The sequence below is a fragment of the Nannospalax galili genome, unplaced genomic scaffold (genome assembly GCF_000622305.1).
Source record: "Nannospalax galili isolate Female #2095 unplaced genomic scaffold, S.galili_v1.0 scaffold91, whole genome shotgun sequence".
Classification (NCBI taxonomy): domain Eukaryota; kingdom Metazoa; phylum Chordata; class Mammalia; order Rodentia; family Spalacidae; genus Nannospalax; species Nannospalax galili.
The window spans coordinates 1,751,563-1,766,314 of record NW_008332583.1 but is presented as its reverse complement, the minus strand read 5'-3'; the positions used below and the strand labels follow the sequence as shown (position 1 = coordinate 1,766,314).

At 49.4% G+C, this 14,752-nt stretch overlaps 1 protein-coding gene across 1 annotated transcript; it reads right to left on the bottom strand.

Annotated features, from left to right (window-relative positions):
- Positions 1-894: 894 nt before the first annotated feature.
- Fezf2 (FEZ family zinc finger 2) lies at positions 895-4,694 on the bottom strand. The gene is made up of 5 exons (XM_008827504.2): positions 4,435-4,694; positions 3,198-4,096; positions 2,736-2,870; positions 2,427-2,559; positions 895-1,537 (listed from the first exon to the last, which is right to left on the bottom strand). The coding sequence occupies exons 2-5, from the start codon at positions 4,041-4,043 to the stop codon at positions 1,278-1,280; spliced, it is 1,374 nt and encodes a 457-aa protein (XP_008825726.1). The 5' UTR covers positions 4,044-4,096; positions 4,435-4,694; the 3' UTR covers positions 895-1,277.
- Between the last annotated feature and the right edge of the window lie 10,058 nt (positions 4,695-14,752).

The following is a 14,752-nucleotide window of genomic DNA, read 5'->3' as shown; positions in this document are numbered from 1 at the left end:
GCTCGGGGGAGGAGGCCAGGCGAGACGCGCCAGTAATCCGAGCTCTTGATTATCTAGATTCGGATCAAACGGGGCGGCGGCGGCCGGCCCCCTCCTGGGGGTGATTAGATGATTAATGTAATGCTGTTTGAAGGGTCTCTGTTTTCTCTCTTAATTTGGGTCATTACTTAGAAAGCAAGCGTGAGATCATTTCATCAGCGTGCAAGGCGGCGGAGATAGCTATTGAGGAAGTGGGCTGACTGCGCGGTAATCAGGACCCGGGAGCAACAGCGGCCAGGGCAGGGAGTCCGGCGCGCCCTCCCGCGGCAGGGCGCCGGGCACCGGGAAGGCAGCCCGGACCCGGAGAGCAGGCGAGAGGCACCGAGAGCTCGGGTTAGGCTAGGCACCCTCGGCCTCCAGCTCTCGCCACCAGGGGAGCCTGGGACAGAGGCTGCGCTCCTAAGGTCACCCAGACCGGGTACTCAGAAGCGTCTGCGGAGGAAAAGCCTTGCTTTTTCCTTGCACTGCGCTACCCTCAGGGACACCCAAACGGTATTCCACAGCATCCACTTTTAATCCTTAACATTTTTTTTTCCTTTCCCAAACAAAGCAACGGTAAGAATCCCAAGCATCTAAACAGTCACCAAATAAACACTCGGGCACCTCATAGAGCCGGATGGAGATGCTTTGGCCCATGCCCTTGGGTGCCTTAATACACCAGGGTACCAGGATCACCCAGTTAACCTCAGCTGGGACTCCCCCTCTCCCCCAAAGGAAGTCACGCTTGAGGAAGGAACCGCTCTAAATGCCTAATTCCACTTCATTCTTTGGATTTGTTGAGCTAACCTCTCGGCGAGGGGATTGGGGAAAGAAAACGCGCACTAATTGTTCTGTTTATTGAGTCATATATGTATATATATATATATATATTCCGTGTTCGCTTGTACAGGAGAGATTACATGGTTGTATAAAGATGGCTGGGGGCGTCCCGCTCTTCCGGACGCTCGCGATGACAGGCTGGGGTTAAAAACCGGCTGCCCGAAGAGAAGCCGAGGCCTGGAATTAAATATGTTTCAGCGCACTGGATTTAAGTAAGTTTCCTGAATATACAAAGGTGCCACGCGTTTGCTGCCAGTCATCGAGGAAACGTTTAACTTTCCAAAAAATATGCTGGTTTCGATAAATAGATTTTAGCCTCTCTGCTATAGTTTATTTTTCTTTTAATTTTAGAAATAAGTTTATACGTGTGATCTGTTTGGATTGGTACAGGGCAGAAGGGAGGGGCAAGGCAGTAGCTCTCAGCTCTGCGCTGTCCTGGTCAGGTCCTTTGTGGACGGGGCGGCGGGGCCCACGCTGTCGTGGAGTTTGCGCACGTGTTTCTTTAAGTCAAAGTTTCTGCAAAAACCTTTGCCGCAAGTGGCGCACGTGAAAGGTTTCTTGTCGTTGTGGGTGTGCATGTGGAAGGTCAGATTGTAGACTTGATGGAAGGCCTTGTTGCAGATGGTACATTTATACTGCTTCTCGCCGCTGTGGGTCAGCTTGTGGTTCTTGTAATTCCCTACAGGAGACCAAAAAAAAAAGACAAAAAAGGTAGGGGTGTGGAATGGAAAGAGGGGGCCCGGGCATACCCCGCAGCGGCTCAGGTGCCCGAGCAAAGAAGGCGATGCTTGGCTAGGCGGGCGCGACCTCTCCAAGCGAAGAAGTTGTCAAACTTTGTAAGCATCAAGCCCGGGGCACTCTGGAAAGGACTAGGAGCCAGGTCTTACCCAGCCTGCTTGAGCCCCTACCCTGCAGGACACAGAGGTCCAGGAAGCATCCCTCCTGCCGAGCTCTGCAGACTGGGAAACTTTGTGCAGTCCAAGGAGGCAGCGGATTCTTCTAGCTGATGCTTGCTCGGAGAAATTCGCAAGAACCTTAGGCTTCGTCTCTCTCTATTCTTTTTCTTATTTTTTTCCACAGTTACTCCCTCTCATCCCCATTTACCACGGAGAGACCCAAAAGTGTCCTGGAAATTGTAAGTGACCGGGCCTGGGAGTACCCGCGACCTGACCAATTTCCCCTGAGTCTTAAGTTGTCCTCAGGAGGAAGGTATTGCTTAGATTTTTTTTTTTTTTTCTTATTTGAAAAGGAAGTACCGATTGCAAAGGGAACCTCTTTCTAGAGGACAATACTTTCTACTTTTCTTAGTTCCTTTTCTTTTGCCCCTTCCTTCCTTCTCAGCTCCAAAATTCAGCCTCCCAGGGCGTCAAGCCTGTATCCAGCGAGGTCTACTAACCCTTGGGGAAAGCTTTCACTCACACCGGGTACAGCCGGATTCCAAAGAATTAGAGCTTGCTAGCTTTCGGTTTCAGTGCTGTCTTTCTCCACCTCCCCCCCAGCCTTGCCCCTTGTAGCGAACCTCTGAGCACCCGGTGTGAGGTGAGAGAGTGCTTAGCCCAGCACTTTACCTTTTTGGTGGAAGCCTTTGCCGCAAAATTCGCAGACGAAGGGTTTGTAGCCCGCGTGGATGCGGATGTGCGTGTTGAGCGTGGAGCTGCGATTGAAGGCTTTGCCACACTGGTTACACTTATGGGGTTTTTCCTGCAGAGAGGGGCGTGCACAGTAAGGCTGAGACCTTGGAAACCTTTCGAAGGGACACAGCCGCCCCCCCACACCACCCAAGAGTAAGAGAGAATCCTTGGCTATCATGTTCCCAATACTAACAGACAAGGACCTTAGGTGCCTGCAGGACCGGGCCTGACCTGGGGGCCACGTACCTGGGTGTGGATAATTTTGTGTCTGCAGAGAGTGCTGGCCTGGCGAAAGCCTTTGCCACAGACTTTGCACACGAACGGTCTGGCTCCGGTGTGGACCGGCATGTGACGGGTGAGGTTATAGTGAGCGTTAAACACCTATGGAAGGACAAGAGGGGACCTTGAGCTGAGTCTACCAAGGGCCTACGATGAGCCCTGGGAGGCCGCAGTTTACCTTCCCCAACGACCCCAATCCCTTCAAAGCCAGAGCCCTTTTTGTAAAGTGCTTTCCAAGCCGTTGTTGATAGAGAAACTACGTGACCACTGACAACAATCCCATTATACAGAATAGGAGACTGAGGGCCGACTAAGCACCATTGGAGCTGACAGCTATTGGGACGCTCCTCAGCTTGAGAGAGGGGTGTACAGGCTGGCCCAGGAAAGCAGGCGACTGCTCAACCCTTCCCCCAGATCCTCGGGCCTCACCTTGCCGCACACTTCGCAGGTGAAGTTTTTAGGTTTGCCATCCGCGGAACCCCCAGGTAGCTTGCTGTGGCTCTTGACGCCCCCACGATCAACGGTCAAGGCCGAGTTCTCCTTCAGCACCTGCTCCAGCTGCGCAGGTAAGCGCTCCTTATGGGGGTAGGGAGCTGGATGGGGGAACTTGTCCGTAGCCAGGCCAGCCAGCTTGGCGTTCTCCAGCAGAAAGAGCTTGGGGTGCGCAGCCAGGGATGTGGGAGCCTGCGCATTGAGGAGGCCAGATGGGAAAAGGTGGCCGCCGAGGAGCTCCGAAGGAGGGTAGGCAGCGGAGTCCAGGTAGTTGAAGTAGTAGAGAGAGCCGCTGGCCGGCAGCCCCACCGCCTGGTTGATGACCTGCGGCTTGATGACCCTGCCGGCGGGCAGCGCTGACGGCGCAAGGCCCAGCTCGGCCTTGCAGCACACGCCACAGTTGGTTTTGCACAAGCCGCTGGCGCCGCACACTGGGCCCCCCCCGCCGCCGCCGCCTCCTCCTCCTCCTGCACTGCCGCCCGCCCGGAGGCTGCTTTTCCAGAACTCTGAGTAACTGAGCAGTGTCTTGGACGGCACCTCATAGCCCAGGGGCTGGAGAGGGATCATGCAGGGCAGCGGCGAGCAGAGGTTGAGGAGTTTCTTGCTCTGGCTGCTGTCCGAATCTAGCGCCGCAGGCCGGGGCTCAAAGGGCGCTCGCGGCTCCGACGTCTTGGCCATGATGCGCTCGATGGAGAAGGCCAGTGTCTTGGAAGTGGCTGGTGATGTTCCAGCGCGCGGGCAGGCCGGGGGCACCATGGTCTCCAGGGAAGCTGAGCTGGCCATGGCGTGCCAAGCCGAGCCGGGCTGGGCCAGGGCACAGCCTCTCTCCTCTAAGTCTGCATTCCGGAAAAGGCAGGGGGGAAACCGCAATTTAATAAGCACCTAGTCGGGCCCGGGTCACCCATTTGCATTCAAATGAACAGAGGCTGAACAAAGTCACCCAAGGGTACCAAATTACCGCCCATTAACCCGGCGCGCAAGGGAACCCACCAGCCCTTGCCCTGGGACTGAGAAAGGGGGAAGAAGGGGGAGGCTGTATAAAGGAAAGGGGGGGGAGTGTCAAATTAATCCCCCCCCCAGCCTTCTCTGGACCCAGGCCTCCGCCACGCGCGCTGGGAGCTGGGCACTGAAAGGACGAAGTTAAAGAGGACTCGGAGAGCCACCTCGCTTTTACCTCTTTCCCCCACCGCCAAGGAGATGCGTTCCGAGCCATGCAGCGTGTCTCTTCTGTCACATTTTGATGGCAAACATCTTCCCCTCCGCGTGAGATCACTGTCTTTTACATTCAGCTGACATCACATGAAGTCACTTGAAGTGGAATGACAGGGGCGGCGGCGCCGCTCCTGTTGAGGACCCTGCGTTCCCCCGCGCCTGCCGGCCGCCGCCGCCACCGCCCCTCAAACTTTAAAAGGAGGCAACTGGCGCCCGCGCTCCCTTCGGGAAAGTGCGAGCGGTTTGCGAATCGGGAAGGAGGGAAGAGAAGGAGGGGGGAGGGGGAGGAATCGTGATGGTTTTGCCGGTGGAAGGAGGTGGGGGGAGCCCAAACCCAAACCTAGGCAGAGTTCCTGGCGTGATTCACAACTTTGGGGGCCTACAGGTTTGGGGTACGCCGGGAAGGCGGGGTGTCCCGAACGCGCTGCCTCCAACGGCCCCCGAGTGTCCGTCTAGTCACCAAAGTATCCCTTAGCCCTCCGCAGCCGAGCTGGGCATCGTGCTAATAAACTGCCATTTACCCACGGAGCCGGCGCCAGCCCCGAACACGCGCAAATGATAATTACCTCATTAGGATGTGGCGCATGGACGCGGGCGTCGCGTTTGGAGGGGGGAACTTGTTAATGGGGAAATATTAATTTATGCAAAAGCAAGGAGCTCGCCTTGGCTGGCGTCGGAGGTCGGGAGAGAGCTCCCCGCAGCCTAAGGACGACCTGGAAGAGTCGGGAAGGGCAAGGCCGCGCGCTGGGAACCCTGGGGGGCCTCGGTGCCCGGCCCATACGCCTCCAGCTTTCAGGCCGGCTCCCCGCCTAAGGCTGGGACAGTCAGCCGCGAGAGCCGGAGGGTTGTCCAAGAACCTAATCGATCCGAATTGCTGATTTGTGATCGGGTTTGGGAGGCAAAGCCGGGCTCTGCGCCTGCCTTAGGGCTGCGTGCGGGGAGGATTCGGAGGGCAGCTCTCCCGCTGTTGGGTACTTACTGTTTGTATAATTGAGAAGGTCCAATCTCCACCTGTTTAAGGAGCAGATTGAAACAGCAGAACCTCCCCTGGATCCTATTAAAACGTTTTTCCTCCTAAGGCCATTCAGTCGAACCAATTTTCCGAAGTGATTCATAGAGCTGAATTCTGCCAAGGCAGCTCTTTCACTTTTAGCCACTAAAGCACCGCGTGGAACCGGGTTTTGTGTTTTTCTAAAATAAAGAGAAGGATTATCAGAGGGGAGAGGGAGGGGGCCTGAAGTGGGGCGGGCAAAGACTTAGTGTGGCCAGAGGTACAAGCCGAGGGAAGAAAAGGCCCTTTTCTAGACAGGCCCCAAGTAAGTTCGGAGGAATTCAGCGTTTTGTGCCTGGCGCACAAAAGCAGCGCGCTCGGCGCTGGGTTTGGAGGGGCTGAATTCATGTTTGCAGACCATCCCACCTGCGTATCACAACAAACCGTTCAAAGACGCTCCAGCACTTTCAACAGACCGGGTGCTCTTGGCGACAACAAAAGTGGTCGAGGCTGAGGGTCCTTGTGGGGAGGGGGGTTGCCAGCTAGAGAGCGAGAGAATTAGGTTTAGGAATGGAGAAGGGGGAGGGCAGGGGTTTTTTGAAAACTTTTGGCTGTTTTTGTTCGTGGGACAATTATATCTTGCCAGCCGGCTTTTGCAAGACCACGAGCTTTGTAGCCGCAACCGCAGTTTAAGAGGATTATGGTGGGTATAATGTGAGCAAACAGGGTTGAAGGTTTGACAGTCAATCCCATCTCCAAAGACGCACCATCCGGTGGAGCCAGAGAAAGTGCCGGTGGACACAAACCCTCTCCTCTGTTCCGGACAGATCTGGAAGTCTGAGTATCCATTCCCTCCCAGGCCCCTCTGCACTACAACACATTCACAGAAAACTGACCCACCAGGGACAGACAAGCAAAGCTTTACTTTTAACTGCAGGCAAATAACTCCCCTTCCTCCTTCTACCCACCCATCCAGTTGTGGCTCCTTTGACGGGCCATTTCAGACCGGATGTGGATATGGCAGGAAAAGATAAGTGCACTCGGAAAGCAAGGGGAGGGAAACAAAGAGAGGTCTCTGAGGAGAAGTAGCTTGGAAGGGGACTGTCATCGGCTAATACTCTCATTCTGTCAAACTCTGAAACTACCCTGAATTCAGCCATCATGAGTCTGTTCCCTTAACATCACCCCCTGACACACACACACACACACACACACACACACACACACGCACGCGCGCGCGCGCGCGCGCACACACACACACACACACACACACGCACTTAGATCCTGGAGACTTCCAGATTTCAAAGCTAGAGTATTGCCCAACTGGAGAAGAACATTTTTATACAGCCCATTTAATTTAAGACATCTTCACAGAGACCGAATTCCACGCCCAGTGTCCCCCCCATCCCTATGTAAATGTGAACACAAGCTCCGAGATGGTTCTCCTCTCCCACCAAACCTGAAACAAACCACTCACCCCAGCACCGAAACAATATCAACACAACCACAGTCTCTCAAAACCTGAATTTCTATTCCGACTTCCCTGCAGAATCCTGTTCGCCACCAGCTTTGCACCCCAACCCTTTTTCCAAATTGGGTGATTGTTGATCTCCGCAGCAGCTGAAAGATCTGCTGGTTGGAAAGCTTCAACGGGCTGAAAGGCTTCAAGGGCTTCTGTGAACCTGCCTTGCCATCCCTCCTGCTTTTTGTGGCTGCATAAACCATCTCTCTGTCTCCCCCCCCCCCATCACAAAGCAGTGCTACCTCCACAGAAAGAAAACATTTGGGTAAAAACAAGTTGCCCCTAATGTGCCCCTCTCTCCAAATGTTGGGTGAATACACTGGCTTTTATGAAAGTATTTAATTAGCTTCCACAAACTTCTCTTCCCTTGCCTGTAGATTATGTTGAAGTGGAGGGTTGGAAACTATTTTACACCTTGCCACTCACATGTTAATTAATCTCTATCTAACCCTAATTGCAGTTTATTCAAGCACCGCTCAACAGCTCACCCACACAATAAACACTGATCCTACTTTTATACATATTACTTCACGTTAACACATTGAGTAATTAACTCCAGTACCAACTAATAGTGCAAACAAATATTTTCTGTAAACGAGATGATTTCAGGCAGAATAATAGAAGACTCGGGAAATGTGGTATATGGTGGAGGGAGGGTTGTGACTCCCATTCCTTGGCCCCAACCCTCCAAATTCATTTTTCTAGGAAGAAGCACTATTTTTTAAAAAGGTTGAAATCCTTCCCTTTCCCTAGAGTGAGACAACTATAGAAATTAAAATTTCAGAATTTTAGAGTTTGTGGAGGGAGTTTTGTGAGGTTAGGGGTAACAGATTCTACCTGCATATTTTCAGAATGTGTTTGTGTGTGTGTGTGGGGGTGTAATCCCAAATAACTCCACCACATGAAGGGCAATAGGAAGTTCCAGGACTAAGCAAATCTCTCAAACATATTGCTCTATTCCGGGAAAATAAGGTTTTCAGAAACCTCCTACCTCAAGCTTTCCAGTGAAATAGTATTTTCTCATTAAGTGGGCCGAACTGTGGTGACTCTCTGGATTTCCCCCTTCTCTTAAAATCTAGACAGACATACAAACTTTACCTTGGAGGGACAGGTGCCAGGGGATTGAGAGACAGAGAGCGGGAAGGCTGATCAAGATGATATACCCTTTCTGGACCTCTGGGAGACCCATAGGGGGAGGGCACATTTCACATTTGGCCCCTGGGACTGGATTCACAGATGCTATGGGTCCAACTGTAAGATCCTGACCTGCAGACACCAGCAGAGGCCTGCTTCCTGCTTCACTCCACAGCCAGTGGACCACTGGACCAGTCCATTGCACATAGCCTGGGCCTGGACCAGCAGGGTCTTCTCCAGTGGTAGGCCTCAGCTCCAGACTAGTGTAGATGCAGGATACTGTGACTTCTTTGCCACCTGGCCTTGACTGAAACCATGGTAAGAAGCCCCAGAATGAGTCTCAAAGTCTCTCCACAGCCCTAACACTTCCTATTTTTTTTTGCAGGACCAGGTACCTGCACCTCTGAGGCTGTGGGGGGTGGGGTGGGGCTGACCCCAGTTGTGACCCCTGCACTCCGATGCCTCATGATACCACACTTAGGCCAAGTGATGACCACACCCCTGACTGGGAATCTGTGTCACCTCCAAGGACCAAACACAATGTTTTATCTGAAATTGCAGGTTTAAGCACAGTTGGGGCTGCCTATTGATTTTACAGGAGCTCCTCTTGTAGGAAACGTGTTAAATATGACTGGTCCCACCAGACCTTTGCAGGTCATACCACCCCCCAACTCCTTTTTACCTCCTTGGGAATTGCACAACACAGGTGCACTTACACACATGCAGGCAATACACTCATACACATAAAATAAAAATAATAAATAAAATTTTTAAAAATTGTTTAAAAAACTAAAGTCAAGACTGAGAGTGGTAGTACACATGCACCTTTAATCCCAGCACTTGGAAGCAGAGGCTGGAAGATCTCTCTGAGTTTGGGGCCAACCTGATCTACATAGTGAATTCTAGGTCATCCAGGGCTACTCTAATAATGTTTTCTGTTTAAAAAAAAAACAAAAAACAAAACAACAACAACAAAAAACACCAATGCCAGAAATCGCCCACACTTTAGGACAAATTACTTTAGCAGATGCCTTCCCGAAATACAGACAACCTCAGAGGAAAATCCCCTTTTTAAAAGAGAAGCTTGCACGTTTGCATCAGGAAAGGAAAAGGCAAGCATTTTCATTCCAAAAAGGTGTGTAATTCCAGCCCCAGGGGACTTGTGTCTCCTGGTTCTAGATGACAAGGGGCACTTATTTTTCAAATCATCATCACCACCATCATTTCCACCAGTAATGGAAATACCTAAGGAACTGTCCTGTACAACTTCCTCAAGAAGTTGCTGTGGGAGACAGTAGGTCAGGGGCTGCTGAGTTTGGTGTTCTTTTAAGGCCTTTCCTCTTGGGATTTATTGGGGAGTGGTTGGAGGAGCAAGCTCAATCCTCAGAAACACTATGAGCTAAGGAGGATATTTCCCCCTCTAGTTCCCCTTCCCCTTCGTTTTTCCTCCTTCCCATCCTTTCCCCTCCCTTTCTTATCCCTTTCCCCTCTTTTCCTTCCTTTCTTCTCCTATTTAAAATATGATTTACTTGGTGACCAGCATTAACCGCTGCTTAAAATACGTTAACTTCTGGAGAACAAAATTTTCAGCGATCCTCTTTCACCCCAGGAAGCATTTTATTGAAAACATTGGAGCAGGCTTGCTAGTGGGAGGCTTGTCCAAGGCGCAGGGGCCTCTGCCTTCGGCGACTGAGCAGTGAGCGTTGTTGTCAGATTAGTGTTGTCAAGAGACAAAGAGCCCCGGATATTCTGGCCCAGTGAGGCCCGGCGCGCCCAGAGAGCTCCCGGGTTCCAGGTACAGCACAGTCCCAGGCCTCGACCACCAAGGACAGATGGGCCAGTGCCATCTCTATCTGCTCGCATCCTTTAGGAGGCTGCGGTGCGGAGCTAGGGTGGCACAGAGCCCGGCCCTCTGCACCCAGCGGCTGCCTAGCAGCACTCGTTGCATTCAGGGACTGGTTGGCAAATCTCAGTGTACCCACTGATGATTTTTCACCCTTGACCAAGAGCATCACCTGTTAGCCAGGGGCCCCGGACTTTCAGCCTGAGGCGGGGGTGGTGGGGGTAGAGCGGTGATACAAACCTAAGTGGATTTCCGGGATCTTCCCAACACCTCAGCCGATCACAGATCACATCCGAGGACATTTTCTGTGTCTTCAGAAATCTGGGCAGTGTAGGTACTCCCAGGCCAGAGGGTGTCTTCCCAAAGAGCAGATCTGCAGTCTCTACCCCTGCAAGTTTGGTGCACTCTCCTCTCTGCCCTGGATGCATATATAATCACAAACATATATATGCATGTCACATATAATGCATATGCATGCATGGAGTCTATATGCATGTGTGTATATATACTATCGATATCCTAGAAATGCCATTTCATTAGGAATCTAATCCAATACTTGGCGCAGCAGTTCGCAATGGGACTGTCATTTTTCCAGATGCCGCGAGGGAAGCCTCCTCTTGCACCTGGGTTTTCTTGAAACTCAATTTTGGTGTGTAACCCAAAGGGAATAATAATTTATAAACAACAACTACAATATATTTAAAATGTGTTGTAGACACATGCACACATATTAAATAAAAAAGTGTTTTGGTGAGTGATAGGCCCAGTGTAGTCAGAAGATGTAGATTTCCACCTTGGGAAGCTGGCAGCTGGTTAAACTCCTCCGTGGAGCCTGCCCAAAAGTATTAGCGTTAACGGGGCGGGTGGGTGGGTGGGTGGGTGGGGGAAGAACATGGGACACGACACATGACCAGAGGGGCAAAGGGTAAGAGGAAGGGATTTCAGAGTCTCCCAAACGTCTCTAAATCTGCAGGGCTGTGCTGGGCAGTATACTGCATAAGACCCTCAACTATTATATTGTTCAGCTGGCTAGTACCTGGGTCTCTGTTTCACAGTGATAAGAACTCTGTGTGCATGAGCAGATGAAAAAGTTCTTTTCTGCACCCCTGGGCTCTCAAGTGTCCAACCAAATCCTGTCTTTGTCTTACCTGGGAGACGAGTTTAGCCTTTGGCTCCACTGGGAGCTTGTGGTCGATTTAAGTGGAGACAAAATGGAAACTCAGAAAAGCTACGTGGAGCTCCTACAGGAATGAACTTGTTTCTTCTTTCATCAGAGTTTCTGGTACACACCCTGGCACACATGGACTCTTCCTCTTTGAGGATGAAGTTAGAATAACAACGAGTAGATGATTACTTAGATCCACTATTCAGAGGCAGTACTAAGTTAAATACCCCCACACCAGTTAGTTCTCTTAGCATCCCTGAGGTCAGTGCTTTTAATCCACCGCTCCATCACACAGGTACAGAAGTTGAGATTCCTGGAGGCTAGGTGACACCCACAAGCGCACATACCTGGATCAGTGGTTCTTTGCAATCTGTACACACAAGCCAGTACTGCTGGTGGAGTGTAAATTGGGACAAACATTTTGGAGGATTGATTGACAGTGTCTGCTAAAGTTGGGTATCTGTATTATTTATGATCCATCAATTACACGCATATGTGCACCCAATAGACACGTGTACCTATATTCCCCAAAAGACATGTCTCACAGTGTTCATGGCAGTATGGTTTGTAGCAACCCTAAACTGGCAACTGTGGAACGATAGTAGAGGAACCTGCAGATAAATGGTAGTACATTCATAAAATGAGATAGTGTATGGAATGTTTATCAGGCAGTGGATGCTGGTTTGTCTGCTTTTCTCTATATGTTATAATTTGATATATCTGTTAAATCCACATATTTGTTTATGTTTCTATCCACGTATATAATATCAACATGAGTTTGTCTGACTGCTTCCAGCCCCCAATTTGACAAAAAGACACTGCTTCCTTCCTGCCTCTTCCTTCAATTTTTGTCTGGACCTGACCACCCTACCAGTTAACTGGCCCTTGTACAAACTTATAAAAAGAAGCAGTATCCAAGATTCTAACACGGCTGTCTTTAGATTGGGTGATTGACCCATCCATCATCCCAGGAAACTTGCTGTGGGCTCAAACATGCTGAACATCAAAGTGTTCTCCCCAGCTTCAGCAAGGGATAGCAGTTATGGATGTGGACCTTCCCCCTTGTCCAGGGTTCCAGGTGCCTGCTCAGGTAGGAACTGCCTCAAACTTTCCAGAGACACCCTGGCAGGTTGCCTTGGGAGGTAGAGGAGCTGGGTGATCACAAGAGGACATGGTATGAGAAATTAGCAGGAACTACCATTAATAGAAAGCCTTGGCAAGTCTTTAGAGCCCAACTCACTGAGGTTTGGCCCTACACAAGGCCAGAGGAAAAACAGACAGAATCTTGGCTCTCTGGCAAATGACGCTGTTAGCAGAATGAGCAGTTTTGCTCTGGGAAAGGGTGGGGATGTTTATTGTAGAAAGAAAATATAAATAAAAGACTTAGTATATAGAAACCAAACAAAATACTTGATAATCTCTCTAATCTCACAGTGGGGTCTACCAGAGGCTGAGCTACAAATCTGATCTTAGCATTTCAAAATAGATACCAAAGCCTTGTATTCATTCATGTAGGAGTACCTATAGTACCTATAGTTGGGACAAGGAGGGGAACAGCAGGTATCTGTGTTCAGAAAGACTGAAAAAATAACTCTTTTTGTCCTGAAAAACTGAAAAGAGGTAGGACCCAAGGCCATGGGATACCTTCATTAGTTAGCCAGCACACCTATCTGGAGACTTTTCACACTGGTAACATATGGGATGCCACAGGAACAATGCTTACCAAGGGGGTATGATTCCTTTCCTTCAAGGAATTTACACTCTGTCATTCGATCAATTGGTATGCATAAGTGCCTTCTGTAAACCAGCTGAAGTGCCAAGTCTTGGAGAGTGGGCAATGGGCACAGCTAGAGTACTGGGCAGGGCTAGGTTCTTTAAGACCCCTGAAGGATGAAGTTGGGGGGAAAATTTAAAAAATCCCCTATCCATGAAGATAAGGTATTTAAGAAACTTCTCCAGCAGAAGTTACATCTAACATAATAAAAAAGCAGTTTTTTTCAGGCATTTTCATGATGAGTAGTTACATTCACCCTTCGACAGCCCACTGCCTGGCTCTTTTTCTAGAGAAATAATTCTGTTTGGGTGAACTTGGAGCTCCTTGGACCAAGTGTTTCTTTGGATGTCATGATGCAGGGTGAAATGCTGTGGTAGGCTTCATAGAGTGGAGTGTATTTTAGACAACGTGGGTTCTGGAATCATGACAATTTAGAAGGCTGGCTTGTCAGTTAACTGTGTTCACAGGTCTGGAAAGCCAAGTTGCCCATCTTTGTCAGGAGATGAACACCTGTTTCAGCATGGGGTGGTAAGGACTAAATGAGAAATTGCACAGAAGTTGCTCAACACAGATGACTGGCCAATGAAAAGCCCTCAAGGCTCGTTTGCTATCTTTGTTAAGATAACTGTTGTTGCTGCTAGCAATGGTCCTGCCAGCTGACAGGAAGATGCGAGGGGGCAGCAAAGCTAAACAACAGGGTTAGGCTTTCTTATTCTTCTCTTATTTCTGTAATTAAGGTGAATTTTTTTATTTTTTCTGATTTAAAAGTAATCAATGAAGCTTTTGAAAAAGTGGAGGAAAGGAAAACTACCACTGCCTATAATTTTATCACCTGGAAATCTCTGACAATTATTTGGTGTCTATTCTTCCTATGCCTTAGGAAGATTGACATCACATCTTAGATATGATGGATATCATTGGATACATACAGTTTATAGTGCGTCGTTCATTTGAGACGGCCTGAACATTTCCCTGTGTTTAAAATATGCTAATAAGACAATTTTAATGTTGCTGTAGGACTTCACTATACATTTTTAACATGACTTAAATAGTTCATTGCTTTTGGATATTTGGGTTGTTTATAATTTTTTTTTTGCCATAGTTCCATCAAGAACATTCTCACACATGAATTCTGTGCATAACTAATTCCCATAGGACAAATTCCCAGAAGCAGAATTACTATAGAGAGTGATACACACATTTTAAAAGCTTTAGATACCAACTGACAAAATGCCCTTCATTGAAAGGGTGCATATTTATCCCCATTCCAACCAGCAGGATGCGACAATTCCTCTTTTCCAGAATTTTTACTAACACTAGGCATAATCATTTAAAAAAGAATCTTACCAATTTGATAGAAACCAAATGGCATCTCATTGCTATTTCTGCCCATGTGTTCTTGCCCAGGGCAGACTTGGTTGCCAAATTGTGGAGAACTTGGAATGCACAAATGATGGTGCAGACCTGGATGACAGAATTGAGAGAGGCATATGGGAAAGGATGTCCCAGAGAGAGAACTGTCCAGAGACAGAGGGGACCACAGTGTCACTTTTCCTGGCATCCAAATGGTTCCAGATTGCTAAAGGCTTTAAACATTCCTTTTTGAAGTATCTTCATTCCTCTGTTTGTTAGAATCCTTTGTCAGAAATGGGCTTCTGACCCTTCTGCCCCTCTACTCCATCCAGACCTTTTGTCCTTGGTCCTGCATGTGTGTACTGACCTGCATCTGGAGATGCAGCCAGGTGAGCAGGAACCTTGGACTGATTTAGTCAAAGTTGCCTGTGTTTCTCCCACAGGCTCCCGATTGCAGACATTGACAAATGCACCCTGGCTGGCCAGGAGAGGTACACT